This window comes from Artemia sp. Qi Xiang Cuo, chromosome 20 (genome assembly GCF_049724085.1).
Source record: "Artemia sp. Qi Xiang Cuo chromosome 20, ASM4972408v1, whole genome shotgun sequence".
NCBI classification, from domain to species: domain Eukaryota; kingdom Metazoa; phylum Arthropoda; class Branchiopoda; order Anostraca; family Artemiidae; genus Artemia; species Artemia sp. Qi Xiang Cuo.
The window spans coordinates 45,510,680-45,533,696 of NC_142813.1; the positions used below are offsets into that span (position 1 = coordinate 45,510,680).

Consider the following 23,017-nt stretch of genomic DNA (forward strand, 5'->3'; position numbering starts at 1 on the left):
AAATTAAGATTTCCTTTGCTGGTATGATACACATATATCCATACCTACATATGCCTATCAACAACATATATATATATATATGCCTATAATACATATTTATATCTCCTATGTCACATACTTCCTACCATACATGCCTTTTTACACCAACGTATACCTATACACATACATACGCATAATACATACTTCTATCCATCTGAGTTGACAGCAGCCATGCCTTGCTTAGATTCCGCACTCCAGTTGTGTTATAGTCCAATCCATATTAAGACCTTAACATTTTTTTCTTTTTTTTTTTTTTTGAACATCAGAACTACTAAGTTCGTTGTTATTTTTTTTACCCTTATTGTATAGAAAAAATTTGAGTATAATTTTTGATAAATATTTTTTAATAAAGAAGGTTCCATTAGAGAGCAATAAGGAGCGATGGAGCAAGTGGTGGTGGAGATCCTAAGGGTGCTTATAGGGGATTAACATTTTAGGAAGTATTTTGAAATTTTATTTTTAGAATTTTCGAATAAAAATCCCCTTTGTCTGCTTTTAATTTAATGTTGAATTATGTCACAGGATATCTGCTTTTAATTTAATGTTGAACTATGTCACAGGATATCAATTTGCAATTTAGCTCGTATCCGAATTTAACAAGAATATTATGGTGCCATCTAATACAAAAGAAATATTACACGATGACGTTTTAACTTGAAAGACATTTTAAAAAGTAATCGATTTCATTTTCGATCCGTTTCAAATTTTCATTGAGGCAATGGCAGTGCCTCCCTATCTCTTTGAGTTTCTTATTGATACCGAGGGGATATCCACTTCCCATCACCTGGTGTACATCTATTAACGCCATATGTCGCATAGTTCCACCGTACTTGGCACAGCGCCAAGTGCCTGGTGTACATGATTTCTGAAAGTGGAAAGCCCCTCGATTAATAACTTCTAGACTGCTCATCGAAATGGACGATCCTGTGGATTTTTCAACCCTCCTTTAATAGGATTCGTCGGTGCACAGCTTTTAAGGCAATAATTATATAAACCAACATTATGCTTATTACCCCTCCCTGAGGAATTCTCTGTTACCGAAAGCTGTTTTAACAAACACTATAGAAAACTTTGTCTTTCGATATTCCACTATTTTTTCGTATTTGACAAAAATAACGCCCAAAAGTCGTGGATTTGCTAATTTAAAGTGTGCATTTTTATATTTAGTGACCTTGGTATTTTTTTTTTTATAAATACAGATTATTTCAACAAATACAGAATTTCCACATATATGATTTTCCTACTTTCTTGGTAAATTAGCCCCATTCTTTTTTTCTAAGAAGAAGTGACACGAGACACGAGACACTTTTGTGATTTAATATCATTGCGTAACCAGGTTGCTTGGTTACTGATCCTGGAAATCTAAAATACTTTAGCGTTAAGAGCAAGCAAGGCCGTATCCAGGGAAGGGGGGTAGGGAGTTTAACCCCCCTCAAAATTTTTGTTCGACTCGTAAAAACAAAACAAAAATAAATATATACAAATTTTGATGCGTTTTTGAAGTTTTTTTTGTACCCCCCCTATCCGTAAAACAAAATCCTGGATACGTTCTTGAGAGCGAGGTATTGAGGAGGGGGCAGTTACTCTCATATACGGAATAATTTCTATTCGTTGTAAGTTTGAAGAATGTGTCTTAGGAATTCCCTTAAAACAAATTTCTACATAAATGACTTATTTTATATTGCCTTTATCAGACTTGAAAGTATTTGAAAACTAATCCCACTAAGATAATGATACAAATAGTCCAGTCAGAAATCAAGGACTAATTTCCCTGGCTATTATATAACTCAACAATACAGAAGGCAGACTTTTCAATCAATAAAAGATTAAGAATTTCACAATTTGAGCTTGTCAACAAACATTGTATCGTAATTTTTGATTAAAACAATAACTAGATTCTTACGTCGTGTCGAGGTAGACAGCCTCAATTGGTCCTTCTTTCAAAATATTGATTCTTTCCATCTCGTCACAAGCTCGAAAATCCCCAGTATGTAAAATACGTCGTCCCGTCGGTAATTTAAAAAGAAACATTAGAGCACCGGGACAGTGGTTTGACTCCAAAGCAGTGACATCGATGTTGTCAATAGTTATTGTTTGATTCAAGTCGATGATTCGAATAGAGGCCGGACTAAGGCCCAACTTCAGAACAGCTAATTTACCTTAAAAAATAATTATTTTAACTAAGTTAAAAATAAAACGGGCAAAAACAAAAAAAGGCTTGTGTAACATTCATTGTCTCCTATGTATTCCACTTATAAGACTTTATTATATGAGACGAGATGGGTTTCATTTTCAACTAATAACTACATCATACTTAACTGCCAATTACCATATTTTTTAAATAACATTATCAACCAAACGTAGAAAATGGTAAGAACGTGTGATGCTATATTAAGCCACTATTGTGGCTTGAGCAGCGTCACATAATCTTTCATCACAAACCAAACTCATTCACTCCTCCTACTCTTTTCTTACCGATCAATACTATTCGACCCTCCCCAATAAAGAAAAAATAAAAAATGCCCACATAACAAACCCCAAAAATTAAAATTATAAAAAACTAACAATCAAATATACTCATTTCCCGCCCAACAAAAACTTTTTTTAATCTAATTTTAAACTGAAACTGGTTTTCTGACTCCCTATTGCTCTCCGGGAAAGCATTCCACAGATTAACTGCATAATTTCTAATCATAGGCAGCGCAGTAGCGCTGCCTAAGTAAAGAACGATGTTGGCACAATGTATTATTATTTTTTTTTTCTTTAGACCAGGGCACTTTGTATCGAAGGAAATGTCGTAGAAACTTCGAAAAGGGCTCATTCGATTGGAAATTGGAGTGGCTTGTGCCCTTTTTAATAGCTGAAAGTGATTGGGAGTCAAACAGGCCTTCCACGCCCACCATTTCCCCAAGCACATCCAATCAAAATTTTGAGATGGCCATTTTGTTCGGCGTATTTGATTTCCAGATAGAAATTATGTATTTGAGGAGGACACTTCCCCACAGGCATCAGGGCAAGGGCTGTATGTTATGCCCAGGGGGCATAAAAGGCTTTTATAGAAAGAGTTATCGTAGAAACTTCAAAAAGGGCTCATTTGATTGGAAATCAAAACGGCTAATGCCGTTTTTAATAGTCGAAAGTGATTGGAAGGCAATTAACGCCCCTTCCACGCCCATCATTTATCCAAACACATCCGGTCAAAATTTTGAGATAGCCATTTTGTTCAAAATAGCTGAAAGGTCCGCAAATTATATCTTTGAGGATGACATTCCCTCCATAGCCCTCAGGGTAAGGCTTGTAAGTTATGCCCTGAGGGCAAATAAGGTTTTTATTGAAAGCTTTGTCGTAGAAACTTGAAAAAGGGCTCATTCAATTGGAAATTCAAAAGGCTAGTGCCCTTTTAAATAGTCGAAAGAAATTTGAGGGGAACTAACCCCCCTCTCACACCCACCTTTTCCCTAAACACATCCAATCAAAGTTTTTACATAGCCATTGTGTTCAATGTAGTTTAAAGTTATAGAAGTTAGGTCTTTCAGGATGATAGCCCCCTTAAGCTCTAGGGACACGGATTGTAAGTTAAGCCCTGGGGACATATAAGTTTTTTATAGATTGTAATGTTGTAGAAACTTCAAAAAGGGCTCCTTCGATTAGAAATTCGAAGGGCTTGTGCCCTTTTTAATAGTCGAAAGCGATAGCAGGATAACTAAAACCCCTCTCACACCCACCATTTCCCCAATCACATCCAATAAAAATTTTCAGATAGCCATTGTGTTCGACGTAGTTAAAAAGTCCGGAAATTATGTTTTTGAGGATAACCTTCCCCCCAAAGCTCTCAGGGCAAGGGTTGTAAGTTATGCCCTAGGCGCAAATGAGGTTTTTTTTCATAAAAAGCGTAGTCGTAGAAAATTAAAAAGGGAATCATTGGATTGCAAATTAAAACGACAGGTACCCTTTTTAATAGTCGAAAGTGATTGGGGGGACAAGAAACCCCCCTCTCCCGCCACCATTTCCCCAAACCCATCCAATCAAACTTTTGAGATAACCATTTTGTTCAACGTAGTTGAAAGGTCCGGAAATTATGTGTTTGAGGATGACAACCCCTTCACAGCTCTCAGGGCAAGGATTCTGAGTTATGCCCAGAGGGGTTCCAGTGTAACTGGACCCCAAGCAACTGAACCCCTGTAACTGAACCACCGTACAACTGAACCCCGGTATAACCAAACCCCCGTGCAACTGAACCCCCCGTTCTACTGAACCCTCAAGCAACTGAACCCCTTTAACTGAACCCTCGTGCAGCTCAGCCCCCGTGCAACTCAACCCCCGTGTAATTGAACCCCCGTGCAACTAAACCCCGGTATAACCGAACCCCCGTGCAACTGAACCAGGGTTGTAAGTTATGCCCTGGGGGCATATAAGGTTTTTATAGAAAGAGTTATCGTAGAAACTTCAAAAAGGGCTCATTTGATTGAAAATCAAAATGGCTAGTGCCCTTTTTAATAGTCGATAGTGATTGGAAGGCAACAAACACCCCTTCTACACCCACCATTTATCCAAACACATCCAGTCAAAATTTTGAGATATCCATTTTGTTCAAAGTAGTTGAAAGGTCCGGAAATTATATCTTTGAGGATGACATTCCCTCCATAGCCCTCAGGGTAAGGCTTGTAAGTTATGCCCTGAGGGCAAATAAGGTTTTTATTGAAAGCTTTGTCGTAGAAACTTGAAAAAGAGCTCATTCAATTGGAAATTCAAAAGGCTAGTGCCCTTTTAAATAGTCGAAAGAAATTTGAGGGGAACTAACCCCCCTCTCACACCCACCTTTCCCCTAAACACATCCAATCAACATTTTTAGATAGCCATTTTGTTCAATGCAGTTAAAAGTTTTAGAAGTTAGGTCTTTGAGTATGATAAACCCCTCAGAGCCCTCGGGACAAGGGTTGTAATTTATGCCCTGGGGGCATATAAGGTTTTTATAGATAGTGATGTTGCAGAAACTTTAAAAAGGGCTCCTTCGATTGGAAATTCGAAGGGCTTGTGCCCTTTTTAATAGTCGAAAGCGATAGCAGGATAACTAACACCCCTCTCACACCCACCATTTCCCCAATCACACCCAATAAAAATTTTGAGATAGCCATTGTGTTCGACGTAGTTAAAAAATCCGGAAATTAGGTATTTGAGGATAACCGTCCCCCCCCAAAGCTCTCAGGGTAAGGGTTGTAAGTTATGCCCTAGGCGCATATGAGGTTTTTTTTCATAGAAAGCGTAGTCGTAGAAACTTCAAAAAGGAATCATTCGATTGGAAATTGAAACGGCAGGTGCCCTTTTTAGTTGTCGAAAGTGATTGGAGGACAAGAAGCCCCCCTCTCCCGCCCACCATTTCCCCAAACCCATCCAATCAAACTTTTGAGATAACCATTTTGTTCAACGTAGTTGAAATGTCCGGAAATTATGTGTTTGAGGATGACAACCCCTTCACAGCTCTCAGGGCAAGGGTTGTGAGTTATGCCCAGAGGGGTTCCAGTGTAACTGGACCCCAAACAACTGAACCCCTGTAACTGAACCACCGTACAACAGACCCCCCGTGCAACTGAACCCCCCGTGCTCCTGAACCCTCAAGCAACTGAACCCCCTTTAACTGAACCCTCGTGCAGCTCAACCCCCGTGTAACTGACCTCCCGTGCAACTAAATCCCCGTATAACCGAACCCCCGAGCAACTGAACCAGGGTTGTAAGTTATGCCCTGGGGGCATATAAGGTTTTTATAGAAAGAGTTATCGTAGAAACTTCAAAAAGGGCTCATTTGATTGAAAATTAAAATAGCTAGTGCCCTTTTTAATAGTCGATAGTGATTGGAAGGCAACAAACACCCCTTCTACGCCCATCATTTATCTAAACACATCCAGTCAAAATGTTGAGATAGCCATTTTGTTCAAAGTAGTTGAAAGGTCTGGAAATTATATCTTTGAGGATGACACTCACCCCATAGCCCTCAGGGTAAAGTTTGTAAGTAATGCCCTGGGGGTATACAAGGTCTTTATTGAAAGCTTTGTCGTAGAAACTTCAAAGACGGCTCATTCAATTGGGAATTGAGAAGGCTAGTGCCCTTTTAAATTGTCGAAAGAAATTTGAGGGGAACTAAACCCCCTCTCACACCCACCTTTTCCCAAAACACATTCAATTGAAGTTTTTACATAGCCATTTTGTTCAATGCAGATAAAAGTTTTAGAAGTTAGGTCTTTGAGTATGAGAACCCCCTTAAGCCCTAGGGGTAAGGGTTGTAATTTATGCCCTGGGGGCATATAAGTATTTTATAGATAGTGATGTTGCAGAAACTTTAAAAAGGGCTCCTTCGATTAGAAATTCGAAGGGCTTGTGCCCTTTTTAATAGTCGAAAGCGATAGCAGGATAACTAAAACCCCTCTCACACCCACCATTTCCCCAATCACATCCAATAAAAATTTTCAGATAGCCATTGTGTTCGACGTAGTTAAAAATCCGGAAATTATGTTTTTGAGGATAACATTCCCCCCAAAGCTCTCAGGGAAAGGATTTTAAGTTAGGCCCTGGGGGCATATGAGTTTTTTTTTTATAGAAAGCTTTGTCGTAGATAATTCAAAAAGAAATCATTCGATTGGAAATTGAAACGGCTAGTACCCTTTTTAATAGTCGAAAGTGATTGGGGGACAAGAAACCCCCCTCTCCCGCCCACCATTTCCCCAAACCCATCCAATCAAACTTTTGAGATAACCATTTTGATCAACGTAGTTGAAATGTCCGGAAATTATGTGTTTGAGGATGACAACCCCCTCACAGCTCTCAGGGCAAAGGGTTCTGAGTTATGCCCAGAGGGGTTCCAGTGTAACTGGACCCCAAACAACTGAACCCCTGTAACAGAACCACCGTACAACTGAACCCCCCGTGCTACTGAACCCTCAAGCAACTGAACCCTCGTACAGCTCAGGCCCCGTGCAACTCAACCCCCGTGTAACTGAACCCCCGTGCAACTAAACCCCGTATAACCGAACCCCCGTGCAACTGAACCACCGTGCAACTGAACCCTCATGCTACTGAACCCTCATGCAACTGAACCCCTTTTAACCAAACCCTCGTGCAACTCAACCCCATTTAACTAAACCCCCTTGTAACTGAACCCCCATGTAACTGTAACTGTGTGTAACCATGTAACTGTGTGTTAACAGAACGCAACTGATGAGCGAAAAGTGATGAAAGAGAGGGGTAATACCGAACTCTCAGCTACCATTCTCGGGAGACATCTGACAGTTTATAAGTGACCATGGAATTCCTGTGTTGTTTTAAAGTCACTTTTCTGAGAATAGGCAGCGTTGCGGCAAAGTGCGCCTGGTGACGATAAATCACATCAGCCCAGTTTTTGCCAGGAAAAAATTACTCAGTGGTAATTTATTGCTCCCGCTAGAATTATGCGCTTCTAGGTCCAGGCCTAGGGACCTAATAGTAAACCCAGGCCTGAGCTTGCACAAATTTCCTTTTGGTGAATTTACTTTCCCTTTAAGCACTCTCTGAAAGTTCCAACTTAATACGTAAATCCCTTTTTGAGATATGCCATTTTTAAAACCTGCATGCACAGAGTGTCTTTTGATCTAGTTCAAGTTCCACCTCAAATACCTCATTCTGTCAAATTTTCAACTTGATGTGCGTAGCCTTAATAGTGCTAGTTTAATAGTAGCAGAGGTCGTAGTAGGAGCCGTAGAAGTAATAACAGTGTTGAATTAGTAGTAGTAGTAGCAGTATTAATAGCAGTAGTAGCAAGTAGATGCCCCAGAAGTTTCATCTTGATACGATAAGCTGTTCCAAAAAAAATTGCTGATACACCTGTATCAGCAATCTGTATGTAATTGCAAGTTACCAATTGTTAAGATTTAAGGTTTTTATAGAAGGGATGATCGTAAAAACTTTAAAGGAGGCTCATTCGATTGGAAATTGAAAGTTCAAGTTCAATTTCAAAGAATCAAAGGTAATCACAGGACAATCAGCCTTTCCCTCTTAACCGACATCCCCCCCCAAATACATCCGATCAAAATAAAAATAAACATTTTGTTCAAAACAGTCTGAAGATCAAATAATCATGCCTTTGGGGTTAACAACCCCACCAGCAGCATCTGGGGCAAGCGCTGTAAGTTAAGCTAATTGCTCAATGCTAACACATAAGGTTTTTGTAGAAAACATTTTGTATGATTTTTTTTTTTTTGGGGGGGGGGGAGGGCTCATTCGATTGGAAATCAAAATACCCAGTGCACTTTTCAGAGTTAAAAGTGATCGGAGGGCTTCCACCCCAACCTATTTTTCCCCCAAATACATCCGATCTAAATTTTGGGACGGCCATTTTATTTAAAACAGTTTAAATTTTAAATAATTATACCATAGTTAAAGAACTATGGTTCATAAACCTATTGTATTTTACCCAATGTAAGTACGATGGCTGAGTTGCATGAGGGTTCAGTTACACGAGGGCTCAGTTGCACGGTGGTTCAGATACACGGGGGTTCAGTTGCACGGTGGTTCAGTTGTACGGTGGTTCAGTTACACGGGGGTTTAGTTACATGGGGGTTCAGTTAAATGGGTTTGAGTTGCACGGTGGTTTAATTACACGAGAATTTAGTTAAATGGGGTTCAGTTGCACGGTGGTTCAATTGCACGGTGGTTCAGTTATACGGTGGTTCAGTTGCACGGGGGTTCATTTGCACGGGGGTTCAGTTACAGGGGTTCAGTTGCTTGGGGTTCAGTTACACGGGGGTTCAGTTACACGCACACCGCCCTGGGGCATATAAGGTTTTTATAGAAAGCGCTGTCGCAGAAACTTCAAAAAAGGCTCATTCGACTGGAAATTGAAAGGGTAGTGCCCTTTTTAATAGTCGAAAGTGATTGGAGGGCAAGTAACCCCACTCTTACGCCAACCATTTCGCCAAACAAATCCAATCAAAATTTTGAGATAACCATTTTGTTCAACGTAGTTGAAAGGTCCGGAAATTAAGTGTTTGAGGATGGCAGCCCCTTCACAGCCCTCAGGGCAAGGGTTGTAAGTTATGCCCTGGGGCATATAAGGTTTTTTTTATAGAAAGCGTTGTCGTAGAAACTTCAAAAGGGCTCATTCAATTGGAAATTGAAAGGACTAGTGCCCTTTTTAATAGTCGAAAGTGATTAGAGGGCAACTAACCCCCCTCTCACCCCCACCATGTCCCCAAACAAATCCAATCAAAAGTTCTGGAAATTAGGTCTTTGAGGATGACAACCCCCACAGCCCTCAGGACAAAGGTTGAAAGTTATGCCCTGGGAGCATTTAAGGTTTTTTATTGAAAGGGTTGTCGTAAAAACTTCAAAAGGGCTGATTCGATTGGAAATTGAAATGGCTAGTGCCTTTTTTAATAGTTAAAAGTGAATAGAGAGCAACTAACGCCCCTCTCACGCCCACCATTTCCCCAAACACATCCAATCAAAATTTCGAGATAGCCGTTTTGTTTAACGTACTTAAAAGTTCTGGAAATTAGCTCTTTGAGGATGAGGACCCGCTCACAGCCCTCAGGGCAAGGGTTATAATTCATTCCCTGGGGGCATATAAGGTGTTTATAGAGAGCATTGTCGGAGAAACTCAAAAAGGGCTCATTCGATTGGAAATTGAAAGGGCTAGGGCCCTTTTTAATAGTCAAAAGTGACTGGAAGGCTTGACATTTTACGGTAAAGATTGATGTGGGTACTAAGTATTATTTTTATTTTTGTTTTTTGTTTTGTTTTTTTTTAACCAGGGCACTTTGTATCGAAGGAGTTGTCGTAGGAACTTCGAAAAGGGCTCATTCAATTGAAAATAGAAAGGGCTAATGCCCTTTTCAATAGTAAATACATTCTTAAACCACACTAGCTATACATGACAAATGAAACTCAGAGAGGAAAGAAACTAACAAAGTGAAAAATAAAATCAAAAAGGGTGAAAAAACGAGGATTTTGTCAGCCAGTGGCGAACCATGAAGAAGAAGAAATAAGCAAATATTTCGACAAGGACCTCCGCCAAGTCGTCCTCAGTGCTAAACAAAAAAGAAGAAAAAGAAAGAAAAAAAAAAGCAAAAATCTAACCTTTCGAAGTTTACCCGACAAAGACAGAACAGACACTAAATAAAAACCAGGCAGGAATCAATGAAAAAGAATTGACCAAGGTGATTGAGCAAGAATTCTTTGCCTTGCAATAGTTTTAGCTGGTCTACAGTTTCGGTCTTCTTTAGATATGCAAATAGGTTCTTTTAAGTTATACCGGGTGAAAATATTGATTGAGTCCTTCAAAATTAAACTGTCGTAAATTGGGCTTAATGAAATATCTCCAGTATCTCTATTTATTGCTAAATTTGGGTTCATGTATTTTTTTTTTAACTCAATATATGATATGATATGATTTTATCTCAATATATGATATGTAAAAATACATGAACAAAAATTTAGCAATAAATAGAGATACTGGAGATATTTCATTAAGCCCAATTTACGACAGTTTAATTTACATTTAACAGTCGGGTAAACTTCGAAAGGTTAGATTTTCGTTTGTTTTTTTTCTTCTTTTTCTTCTTTTTTGTTTAGCACTGAGGACGACTTGGAGGAGGTCCTTGTCGAAATATTTGCTTATTTCTTCTTCTTCATGGTTCACCACTGGCTGACAAAATCCTCGTTTTTTCACCCTTTTTGATTTTATTTTTCATTTTGTTAGTTTCTTTCCTCTCTGAGTTTCATTTGTCTTTTCAATAGTAGAAAGTGATTGGAGGGCAACTAGTCCCATCCCACGCCCACCCTTACATTTTCCCATTATGTTTAAAAACTAAATGTTGCCTTAAGACTAAAACAAAATGCACTGTGTTAATGCTATTTCCCAATAAGGCATCTCAGTAGTATCCCAATAACGACTGAGGGTATTACGTTCAAACTTTCGGGGCTACTTCTGCGCTTAAAATTTAACAAATCAAAACAGCGTAAGTTTATCCTAGTATAACTTTCGGGGCTACTTCTGCGCTTAAAATTTAACAAATCAAAACAGCGTAAGTTTATCCAAGTCAAAACAGATTTTCTTTTTTTGCGAATGGTATCAAGTTTTCTATTTCAGGTCAACTAGAGGAGGTATGAAACTAAATTAAACACTACTATTTGTGTCCAGATTTTTAAAAGGGTGTATGTTGTTAAAAATTGCTGGAAATTTTTCTCCAGCATACAAATAGCAGGCCAAACTATAGTCTTTAAAAAAACGAAAAGATTTAAACTATTATTTTCTTTTTCCCTAAAAAGACTATGTCAATATAGAACGAACAGTAATTAATTAAAAAACTTTTTCCACAAAATAAGTTTTTCAAAGAAAAGTAAAGAACTCCATTAAACCAAAAATGAGCAAAAATAAAATCAAATAATCTACCAAGCGTAAAACTACCACAAATAAGCATCGATAAATAAATGAAACCCAAAACGAACAGAAAGTACAATAGATAACCGAGTCAAACTCAAACCAAGCAGAAATTAATATGAGTAACCCTATGCCTTCCCAAGGCGAGAAAATAATTTGCACTTTACTGAAAAAATACAAATGAATGTGCATTATCAGTTTAATATACATATACTGATATTTAGTAATAAAAATATTAATATTATTTGATTTATTTAAGATATAAAAGAAAAAACATTTATATTTTTTAAATAAAGTGCAGATTATTTTCTGCCTATGCCTTCCCAAGGCCAGAAAATAATTTGCACTTTACTGAAAAAAATACAAATGAATGTGCATTGTCAGTTTAATATACATATACTGATATTTAGTAATCAAAATTTTAATATTACTTGATTTATTAAAGCTATAAAAGAAAAAACATTTATATTTTTTCAGTAAAGTGCAAATTATGTTCTGGCCTTGGGAATGCATAGGGGTTTTGAGCCCTACTCATGTTAGTTTATGCTCGTTTTGAATTTGACTCTGTAATTTATTGTAATTTCTGTTCGTTTTGGGTTCTATTTATTTATCATTACTGGTTTGTGGTAGTTTTACGCTTGGCAGATTATTTGATTTTATTTTTGCTCATTTTTGGTTTAATGGAGTTCTTTACTTTTCTTTGAAAAACTTATTTTGTGGAAAAAGTTTTTTTATTAATTACAAAACTAGATCGACTCGTACTCCTTACTTCTGAGACTAAGCTACCACGACCTCTAGTCCTATGCTGATGATAATCTGAATTAAACATAAAAAAATGTCTAAAATATTCAGAAGATAACCTATTAAGCACTTGGTAAGTAAACACTCCCACCTGATGGTCCCTGATCTGATGAACATTTATATCATTTGCATGGTAAAACCCACCACATTTAACCTCAATTTTTCGTTCTCAGACATGCTGGAAGACCTTGGAAAGACACAACTGTTAGCCTACATGTTGTTTCTAATCAAGATTGTTTGGTTTCTGACGATATCCCCCACACAATGTGGGACACACCAGAATAGACTGGCTGGTATACTTCCACAGAGTTCAAGTTGAGTACAGACCTCAAAAGAACGCAGCGAGGACGCTCCTCTTACATCCTATCCTCTAGATCCGTTAACTCTTCTGATAGATGTCGTGATGACAAGAATTTAGCCACACCCTCTCTCAAAGAAGTCAGAATTCCCTATAAAAGGTGCAACTAGACATAAGGTCTTACTGGTTCAGATTCGGCCAGTTTTCCTATAAGATTTGCTGATAACATAAATCCAAAGACCCCCTCCTTCTCATCCTGAAGAGGATGAATTGGTATCAAAATACCAAAAAGCCCAACTAGGCCAAATACTTTTCCTTGCTTTATATTCCTCTTTCTCTATTTACTTAATATTTCTACTTCTCATAACATAAAAAAAATAAACACTTTTACAACCAAGATTATTGAACAAACAGATGAATGTGGAATGAAAGTTTAACATATATATACTGATATTTATACTCAAAAGTCTTAATAATTTTGGATTTGGACAACCGCTTCTTACCCCATTCGTGGTCTTGGTGAGTTTTTTATGTGGTCTTAGATGGTTGGCCGACAAGGACAGTCTTTGGCAATCTATTATATGTTATCCACAGAGCGTGTCCTAGCCACCTCAACCTTTCTCTCATTATAGAATTTCTCTCACTATTTTGTATGCACTTTTTTTGATGGGTTTAATAAAATTATTATTATATTACAGTCCTAGAAAGCGGGATAGAACAACATTTGTCGCACAGTTTACTGCAACAATATATGTTGAGTCAAACACTATTTGTCTAAATGTCAAAGCTTTGACTAAATTTCAAATTAGTCCCTCTCTGACTGTTGTCTTATGAATTGAGTAATCAGTATACACAAACTTGATTAACCCAGTGCCTTATCAGCACAGCGCAATTTTACAAAGAAACCACTTCCCTTTTCCATCAGGGCACTGACTTACCATCTCATGACATCTATTCAAGTAGTTCACACTCAGGGGTCTCTAATTTCAGTCAGCAGAAGGTTTATGAAACTTTTAAGGGAACTGGGAGGAAATAAGGAATTTTTCCAAGGTCGTGGCTTATATATATATATATATATATATAGATTTTGGAAAAAAAATCATTTCTTCCTCCAAGTCCCCCTAATATTTTTCATAAAGCGTCTGTAGACTGAAATAAGAGACCCCAGAACGCGAAATACTTGAATAGATGGCACTGAGGTGGTAAGTCAGATTAATAACTGACATTTTGAACTATATAACAACCAATAACAAGTTTAATAACTTGCTCGTTTAATAACTACTACTACTAAGAACTCACTGTAGCCCCAATCCGCCTTAAAAAAAAAAGCTATGGACGCTTTTCCTCCGTTCAAATCCATGATATATGAATGAATTAAGATATTTTGACAAACAATAGTGAATTAAGACACACAAATGAATTGAGATATTTTTCCATTGCTGAAGTGAAAATTCTTTTTTAGTCTACTGGTATTCCTTCCAGTTGGTCTAGTACAGTAGTTAGTCAATGTTTATAGTATTTAGTCACCTAACATCACCTCTTAGAACAGCACCCCTTGACAAAAAAATAGTTTTGTTCAAACTATACATATGAAATATATAATTGAGCTATTATTACCTGTACTTAATAAAACGACATATGCAAGTTATTTCTTAGTTTAAATTGGACAAAAAAAAAAAACAGGGGTGAAGCTGAAAATTCAGTCAAAAGAAATGACTGTGGTAGAAAAGTAGTAGAAACTAGGCCATCAGAGTGGGTAGGGCAAAGGAGACCAATATAACTAAAGCTAAGGAGAGATCTCTAGGGATAGATCCCTGTTCAGTCCCCTTTTACTTCAATATACTTTGCTGGACGCTTTAGGGCTATCCTGCTACAATGTATCAACGAAGAAAGCCGATGATTGAGTCCAAAGCAATGATTATGATAAGATTGTAATAGAAAGCAGAGAGACCGTCAGAGGGAAGGGCAGAGAGACCAAAATAATCAAAACTAACCAGAAATCTCTAGGGATAGATCCCTGCTCAACCTCCTTTTTTCTTAAAATAAACTAAGATGGACACTTTCCATTTATTCTGCTATAATGTATCGACAAAGAAATCTGCCGACTGTGTCAGAAGTGAGGATTATAGTAAAAATAAGTAGAAAATAAGCCTTCAGACTGGGTTGGGTAGGGAGACGAGAAAAAAGGTAATAAGAAGTCTCAAGGGACAGATCCCTGCTCAACTCCCTTTTTTCTTCAATAAACTTAGCTAGACACTTTCCATTTACTCTGTTTCAATGCACCGACGATAGAGTCCGAAGCGATCATTATCGTAAAAATGTGATAGAAGATAAGCCAACAGACTAGGTATGCAAGCACACCACGATAATTAAAATTAATCAGAAATCTTTAGGGATAAACCCCTACTCAGCCAACTTTTTGTCTTCAATAGATTTACGGTGCCACTTACCAGTTATTTTGCTGCAATATATCGGCGATGAAAACCGGCGATTGAGTCCAATGTAATGGTCATAGTGAAAATGTGACAAGAAGTAAGCCGTCACACCAGGCAAGCTACCATAAGAAAAAGCATCTACAGCAAAAGGAGTTCCTGAAAACAATCAAGTAGGAATTACTCTTCAAGTTCTCACGCATTCAGTCAAGATCACACAATAACAAGTGTTACAACGAATGTTTATATTTTACAAATAAGTTCCATTGCTCGTCTTAAGTCCAGGGATGGAGAGAGAAATATTAGAAAACTCAGTAAAAAAAAAAGGCATTCAAACTTTTTTGGGCTGGTATTTGGATTTTAAGGCAATAGGATTTTTATTGACAACATAAACATTGACAATTTTAAAACAAGATCAATTTACTGTTTTAACACAAATCAGGTCAGTAGACAGGCTACATTACTCGCTAGGGAAAAAATTCTTGCCCAATCAATTTTGAATGGTCTTACATTTGTTTCGTTTGGGTTTTTGTTTCAGTTGTCTCTCTGTCTAGATACTGTTTAATTCAAAAGGTTAGTTTTTTGTTTTGTTTTTAACTTGTTTTTCCGTCCCTTTTTTTAGCAATGAGGACAAATTGGCAGAGTCCTTGCAGAAATGTCTGTTTAAATTTTTCGTTATTTCTTTTACCTTGATTTGGTTTCTTGTTTATTTTTATATCTTTTCTTTGTATTTTTTTTCGTCGAACGAGGTATTAATTGCATTCTTTTGCCAATTTTAAATGTATTGGCGTTTTTAAATCTTGTTTAATATTTTATCCTATTTTTTTATCTAAAATACGAATTCAGCTGTTTTCAGGTTACGATGGTGATTTTTGAAATAAAGATCTCATCTTACACACCTCACAGCATATCACATATCACAACGCATCACAGCACATCACAGCACTTAACACCATCTTAATCAGTGTAATAAGGATAATGACGATTCTACATCTTCAGCATTCTAACCGAAAAATAACATGAGTAGGACTGACAACCCCCATGCCTTCTCAAGGCCAGAACATAATTTGCACTTTACTGAAAATAAATGGCCCCGGATTGTCAGTTTAATATAAATATACAGACATTTATTCCTTAAATTTTAATGTTTTTTTCTTTTATTAAAGTAAAAAAAGTGAAAAATTTAAAATATATTTTGTTTTCAATAAAGTGCAAATTATATTCTAGTCTAGAGAAGGCAGGGGGGTTGTCAGCCCTACTTATGTTAATTTTTACTCGTTTTGAGTTTGACTTGGTCGTTTATTCTAATTTCTGTTCGTTTTTAGTTTCATTTATTAATTGATGGTAGAAACTAACACGAGTAGGGCTGACAACCCACATGCCTTCTCATGACCAAAACATAATTCGCATTTTACTGAAAAAAAAAGACTGTTTAATATAAATATATAAGACATTAATTCCTTAAAGTTTTAATGTTTTTTCTTTTATTAAAGTAAAAAAAGGTGAAAACATTTAGAATATATTTTGTTTTCAGTGAAGTGCGAATTATGTTCTAGTCTAGAGAAGGCAGGGGGATTGATTGTCAGCCCTACTCATGTTAATTTTTGTACGTTTTGAGTTTGACTTGTTCGTTTGTTATAAATATGTTCCGTTTTTAGTTTCATTTATTAATTGATGGTAGAAATTAACACGAGTAGGGCTGACAACCCACATGCCTTCTCATGACCAGAACATAATTTGCTTTTTACTGAAAAAAAAGACTGTTTAATATAAATATATAGACATTAATTCCTTAAAGTTTTAATGTTTTTTCTTTTATTAAAGTAAAAAAAGGTGAAAACATTTAGAATATATTTTGTTTTCAGTGAAGTGCGAATTATGTTCTAGTCTAGAGAAGGCAGGGGGATTGATTGTCAGCTCTACTCAAGTTAATTTTTGTACGTTTTGAGTTTGACTTGGTCGTTTTTTATAAATCTGTTCTTTTTTAGTTTCATTTATTAATTGATGGTAGAAATTAACATGAGTAGGGCTGACAACCCCCATGCCTTCTCAGAACCAGAATATACTTTGCCCTTTACTGAAAAAAGACCGTGAATTGTCAATTTAATATAAATATACAGATATTTATTCCTTACAGTTTTAATATTTTTTTCATTTTTTAAAGTAAAAAAAGTGAAAACATTTAAAATATATTTTTTTTTTCAGTAAAATGCAAATTATGTTCTGATCTTGATAAGGCATGAGGGTTTTCAGCCATACTCATGTCAATTTTTCCTTGTTTGAGATTATTTGACTTTATTTCTGCTCATTTTTGGTTCTTTATTATTTTTTGAAAAACTAGCTTTGTGGAAAAACTTTTTAAACTAATTTGTGTTCGTTTTTTATTGAAATAGTCTTTTTCATGGGAAAAATAATAAGATTTTATATTGGAGACCCCTTTTCAACAATTTTTAATCCTGACACAAATAGCATTGTTTAGTTTAATTTTATACCTCCTCAAGTTGACCTGAAAAATAAAACTTGATGTCATTCCAAACAATTCTATCTATGCTCTTCGGCAAGTTGGATATATTTACACTTTTGATTTATTTAAATTTTAAGAGCAGAAATAGTAATAGTAGTAGCCCCAAAAGTTTTGATCTAGTCAAAAAACTAATTCAGCTTTGAATCAGCGACTTTTGATTTAGTTTTAAAGCAAAATTCCGTTTTAAAGTATAATGGGCAAATTGCATAATTGCGGGGAATTGACATACCCAATATCCCTAGCGACATAGTGGCTGAACCGCACTACTATGCTGAACAAAATGGCTGTCTAAAATTTTTGACTGGATGTGTTTGGAAAATGAATGCGCTTGGGAGGAGGGTTGCTTGCCCTCCAATTTATTTTTCTTAAAAACAACACTAGAGCTTTTCATTTTTAATCAAATTAGCCCCTTGAAAACTTTTAATGATATTTTCTGAAAGACTCACCTGAATGCCCTTTGTCTTTTTGAAAAGTAAAGGTCAAACATGCATACCTTTCTCAATAACATATACTATATGTAAGCAGTGAAGGAATTTCCCAACTTAAAGCCCTTGCCCTGGGGGCTTTGACGAGATTGACATCCCCAAAGGCATAGTTACTGGATCGTCACTGCTGAAGAAAATAGATGTCTATTTTATAATAGATGTGGAAATTTTGACTGGATGTTTATTTTGGAAAATTATGTGTGTGGGGGAGGAAGGTGGGAGGTAATGGTTGCCCTCAATTCACTTTTAACTCTTAAAAAGAGCACTATAAGTTCCAATTTCCAATCAACTGAGCCCTATCCAAAGTTTATACGACCACCCATTCCATATGGTAAAAACCTTATATGACCCCAGGGCATACCTTAAAACCCTTCCCCCAGAGCTCTGATGGGTTGTCTCAACTATGGAGTCTTTGTTACATGTTATTTGGACTATATTTAACAGAATAGCTATCTCAAAATTTCGAATAGATACGTTTGGATAAAAGAGGCCGTCAGGTGGTGGGGGGCTAATTGCCCCTTATCACTTTCGACTCTGAAAAGCGAATTAGAACTTTCAATTTCCAATTAAATAAGCCTCCTATAAAGCTTATACGACCACGCCTTCCATAAAAGCCTTATATGCCTTCGGGGTATAACTTACAACCCTCACCCCCAGGTTCTGAGGTGTTTTTTTTTCAACCCCGAAAGCCTTGTTATATCATTTTTAGACTATTTTGCACAAAATGAATATCTCAAAATTTCTATCGGATGCATTTGGAGAAAAGAGGACGGGGGGGGGCTAGTTGTCCCCCTATCACGTATGACTTTTAAAAAGGACACTAGGATTCTCACTTCCGATTGAATGAGCCACATCCGAATTCTATACTTGCATATGGATATTTCAGAAAAAAATTCGAAAGCGTTTGGGGGAAAAAAGGGCGTGTGGAGGGAATGGTGGCCGTCTGATCACTCTGAAATTTTAAAAAGAAAGCTAGGATTTTGGATTTACACTGAATGAGCCTTCTCCGAAGTCTATGTGACCACTTCCAGAATAACCTTAAATATTAACAATGCCCAACTAATACAGCTTATAGCTCTTGTACTGAGGGCCGTGAGGTGGAGGGGGGGGGTGTCATCCCCAAAGACATAATTACTGGACCTTTCAAATATTCTCAACCAACTGGCTATCTAAGAATTTTGTTTGGATGTATTTGAGGAAATGATAGGCGTGAAGGGGGTTGGTTGCCCTCCATCGACTTTCGACAATTGAAAATGGCACTAGAACTTCTGATTTCTAATCGGATGAGCCCCCTCCGAAGTTTATACAATCACCCTTTCCATAAAATTTGGGGCATAACTTACAACCCTTGCCCTGAGAGCCCTGGGGGGGGGGGGTCAATCTTCAAAGACATAACTGTGAGACCTTTCAACTACGTTGAACAAATTAGCTATCTCAAAATTTGATTCGATATACTTGGGAAAACGGGAGTGGGCATGGGGGCTGGTTGCCCTCCAATCACTTTCGACGATTAAAAAGGACACTAGAATTCTGATTTCAAATCTAATGAACCCCTTAGAAGTTCATACGACCACCCTTTCTATAAAAATCTTATATACCTCCAGAGCATAACTACAATCCTTGCCCTGAGGGCTGTAGGGGCTTATAATCTTTAAAGACATAATAACTGGACCTTTCAACTACTCTGATTAAAGTAACTATCTTTAAATTTTGATTAGATGTATTTAGGTAAATAATTGGCAAGGGGGAAGACTGATTGCCCTCCAATCACTTTCAACTGTGAAAAAGGGCACTAGAACCTGCAATTTTCAATTGAGCAATGCCCTTTTGAAGTTTCTACGACAACTCCTTCCATACGAAGTGCCCTAGTCTAAAAAAACAAAGATAATACATTGTGCCCATATCGCTCTTTCTTTAGGCAGCGCTACTGTGCTGCTGATGACAACCTTGGCTACAAAAATTCGAAAATATCTTCTTTTTTAAAATTCAACTTCAAGGGGCAAAAAAAAAAATATGCGGTGTCAAGTCACCCCATAGAGAGGGTTCACTTGAAACCAGCTAATATATTTCAATGCTATTCCTATGCTAAATTTCCCTGAATCACGTCATGGGGGTCGTATGAAACCACATCTTAAATGTAATAGATTCTACAAATTGTAAGCTATTTTATGGCAAAATTTCACCAAGTTAAAGCAAAATATTTAAACAAAACACAAAATTTCCTGAAATATTGAAAAAATTAATTTAAAAAAAATAAAACAGGTGGCTACTGTACTTAGAAGAAAAATAAAAAAAAATGTTTTAACTTTTTGGGGAAAATCCCAGCATCACAAAATTTCTCATTGATTGCTGCTTTTAAAACAGTCCATTTTTGTGTTTCTGCAGAAACGGAAAAATATCATAAATCCTTGTAAGTAGCACTAGTAAGTTGATTCACTTAAATAAATGTTATATGTAAACTATTTACAGACACGGTAGCAGATATTTTTTGACCTTATACTTGTTCTGCTCCTGCAAGACGCACTTCCCGTATCTCGGGAACACAATAAGCCACCTTAGGCATTTATTGAAGTTGGTGGTTCAGTGATTTCTGACTCGTGATACCACCCACAGTCCTTTACTTCTGGTCACTTCAAATGTATGGGGTCACTCATAGCTATTAGTACTTTCAAGTCACCCCCTACAACATGAAACAGTGGTCGGATATACTTCAATAATTACCAGCTTATCAGATAAAGTGAAAGACTTGATAGTTTTATGTTCCCTAATAAATAAATACAAATATGTTTTGGCCTGTAGAAGTAATAGTCTGGGCTTTACATGTCACTTAAATCAACATGTGAAATTCAACATTAAAAAAAAAAAAAAAATCAGTTCTTGTTCTTGCATCCCCATCTTTTCAAAACTTCGTTTAATATGCTAATTTAATAGCCCAGAACCTGACCTTTAATTTAAACTATTGTGGAACTCTAGAAGGCATAGCTAGGCAACTAGGTATAATCAGTTCTATTTTTTACTTTTGGCGTCAAGTCACCCAACCCTACTGTGTAGACTACAAACACCTGAAAGATGTAATAATAATAATAATAATGATAAAAAACAAGCAAGCAAGCATGGTAGAAGATTTGCGAGGGCCGAAGCTCGAATTAATGGTAACAAAGCCGGTAAAGCCGTAAAATATTTTAAGCAATAAAATACGCAGCTAATAGATGAATTTTAATAGATCTTAATAGTACAGCAGCTAATTCCCAGAAAGTTATCTTAGGGTCTTTGGGCAAAGGGTGACAATATGTCAAGCACTCAATGTCTCTTTGACCTTATTTATGAGATATAATAAGTTACAGTGCAAAAATCCGACTAAAAAAACTAACCTTTAACTAGTTTAAAAGGAGGACAAGGTAGTCGCTTCTCCTTTCTCTGGCTCTCTTGCATTTTTGCCATGAGAGAACTCCAAGCAGTTTTTGAGGTGTTGACAGAGCCACCTAAAAACATCAAAATGAAAAAAAAATACAGTTGGAAGGTCTCTAGAGAGTGGGACCAGAATATTTTCAAAATTGCGTTGTAGGGCTAAAATAAATTGATTTCGGATATTCTACTCCAAACATTGTCAAAATGTTTGGAAACAAGATATTCTACTTCAAACATTTCAATAGAACCAAGACAGCCCCAGAGGCGGGGCCAGTCTTGGCCAGAGGGGGCTTGGAACTCCATTAAAGTAACTGTGCGTTTATAACCCTCCATGAACAAAAAAAAATCCTGAATACGGTCCTACTCTGCAAAAACATCAAAATGAAAAATCTCCTTTTTTTTCACACATTCAGCGGCAAGGCAAGAAGTTTTTAAGCTTTAAAGACCACACAGCACAGCCACTATTTTAGGGTGGCAAAAGATAAAATTATTTCGCAACAATTTCATATAAATTTAGCCGTGTCTTGCATGTTAGATAGAAATTTAATGAGCAAATATATGGTGAGAGTCTTTTCTTTCTCTATCTCCACAACAAGACCGTATCCAGGGGGGGGGGGAGGTTGAACCCCTCCACAATGTTTGTCCGACTCGTAAAAACGTAACAAAATACAAATAAACAGATTTGTGATGCCTTTTTAAAGGTTTCAGTGCCCCCTCCCCCCTCTAAAAATACTGTAACCCTCTATGAAAAAAAAATCCTGGATACGGTCCTGCTCTGCAAATCAAATGAAAGCGAATGGGCTATCTAATCCACTTTTCAAAAATAAGCTAGAGAGAAAAAAAATCCTCTACTGGATCCGTATCTACCATTCACACTTGCTGAGGCGTATTTACAGCATATGAAGCTTGGGGGAGAACCTGCCGTGATTGAGACAAAGTGTTTCAGTACATTTAGCTTAAAGACTACTGAACTGAATATTGTGTGAAGCAACATTATCAGAAGCAATAGTATCTGTATCTCTCTAAAGAATTTTACTCTCCCTCTCTTTCTCGTCTTCTCCCTCTCTGGCTTTCTTATCCTGTCCCTTGGCATCTCCTTCTTTCTTATCCTGTCCCTTAGTATTTCCTTCTTTCTTATCCTGTTCCTTGGCATCTCCTTTTTGTATTTCTGCTTATCACATTTAAGTTAATATTTCGATTTTTTATGTGACTGATTTTTCATACTGTTCAGGGCTGTACCCAAGGTTTTAGTTGGAGATAGGGAAGGAATTCATTTCTGGAGAGTAATTCAAATGTTTCTAGTATTAATCAGATATTGAAGTGCAATTTGGCTATTCATAAAATAATCATCCCGTTTACTTCTTTGGAAGACAATAAAACCATATTACAGAAAGGTAATACTAACGCACTTTATCAAAATAACAAAGTCAAGAAGGAACTTAATGTTATTGCCAAATAGGCTCTTGAAGATAAGCTAGCAAAAAGAACTTCAATTTAATTTATTTTTAGTGTTTCATACAAGACAGTATTAAAATTTAAAAGATCCAAGCAAATGGTGATTGGGTGATGATCCTTTGTTTATTCAATATAAAATATTAACACCTAAATAAAAATTATTAAAAA

The 23,017-nt window shown here is 36.7% G+C and overlaps 1 protein-coding gene across 6 annotated transcripts in view; it reads right to left on the bottom strand.

Annotated features, from left to right (window-relative positions):
* LOC148940269 (DNA cross-link repair 1A protein-like) overlaps positions 1–23,017 on the bottom strand; it is a 320,311-nt gene that overhangs the window by 30,843 nt on the left and 266,451 nt on the right. For all 6 annotated transcript variants that reach the window (XM_089105742.1, XM_089105740.1, XM_089105741.1 and 3 more), the window contains 3 exons: positions 21,358–21,468; positions 14,996–15,136; positions 1,943–2,198 (listed from right to left, as the gene is read on the bottom strand). In XM_089105742.1, coding sequence (XP_088961868.1) covers positions 1,943–2,198; positions 14,996–15,136; positions 21,358–21,468 — 508 coding nt within the window. The remainder of the gene's footprint in view (positions 1–1,942; positions 2,199–14,995; positions 15,137–21,357; positions 21,469–23,017) is intronic.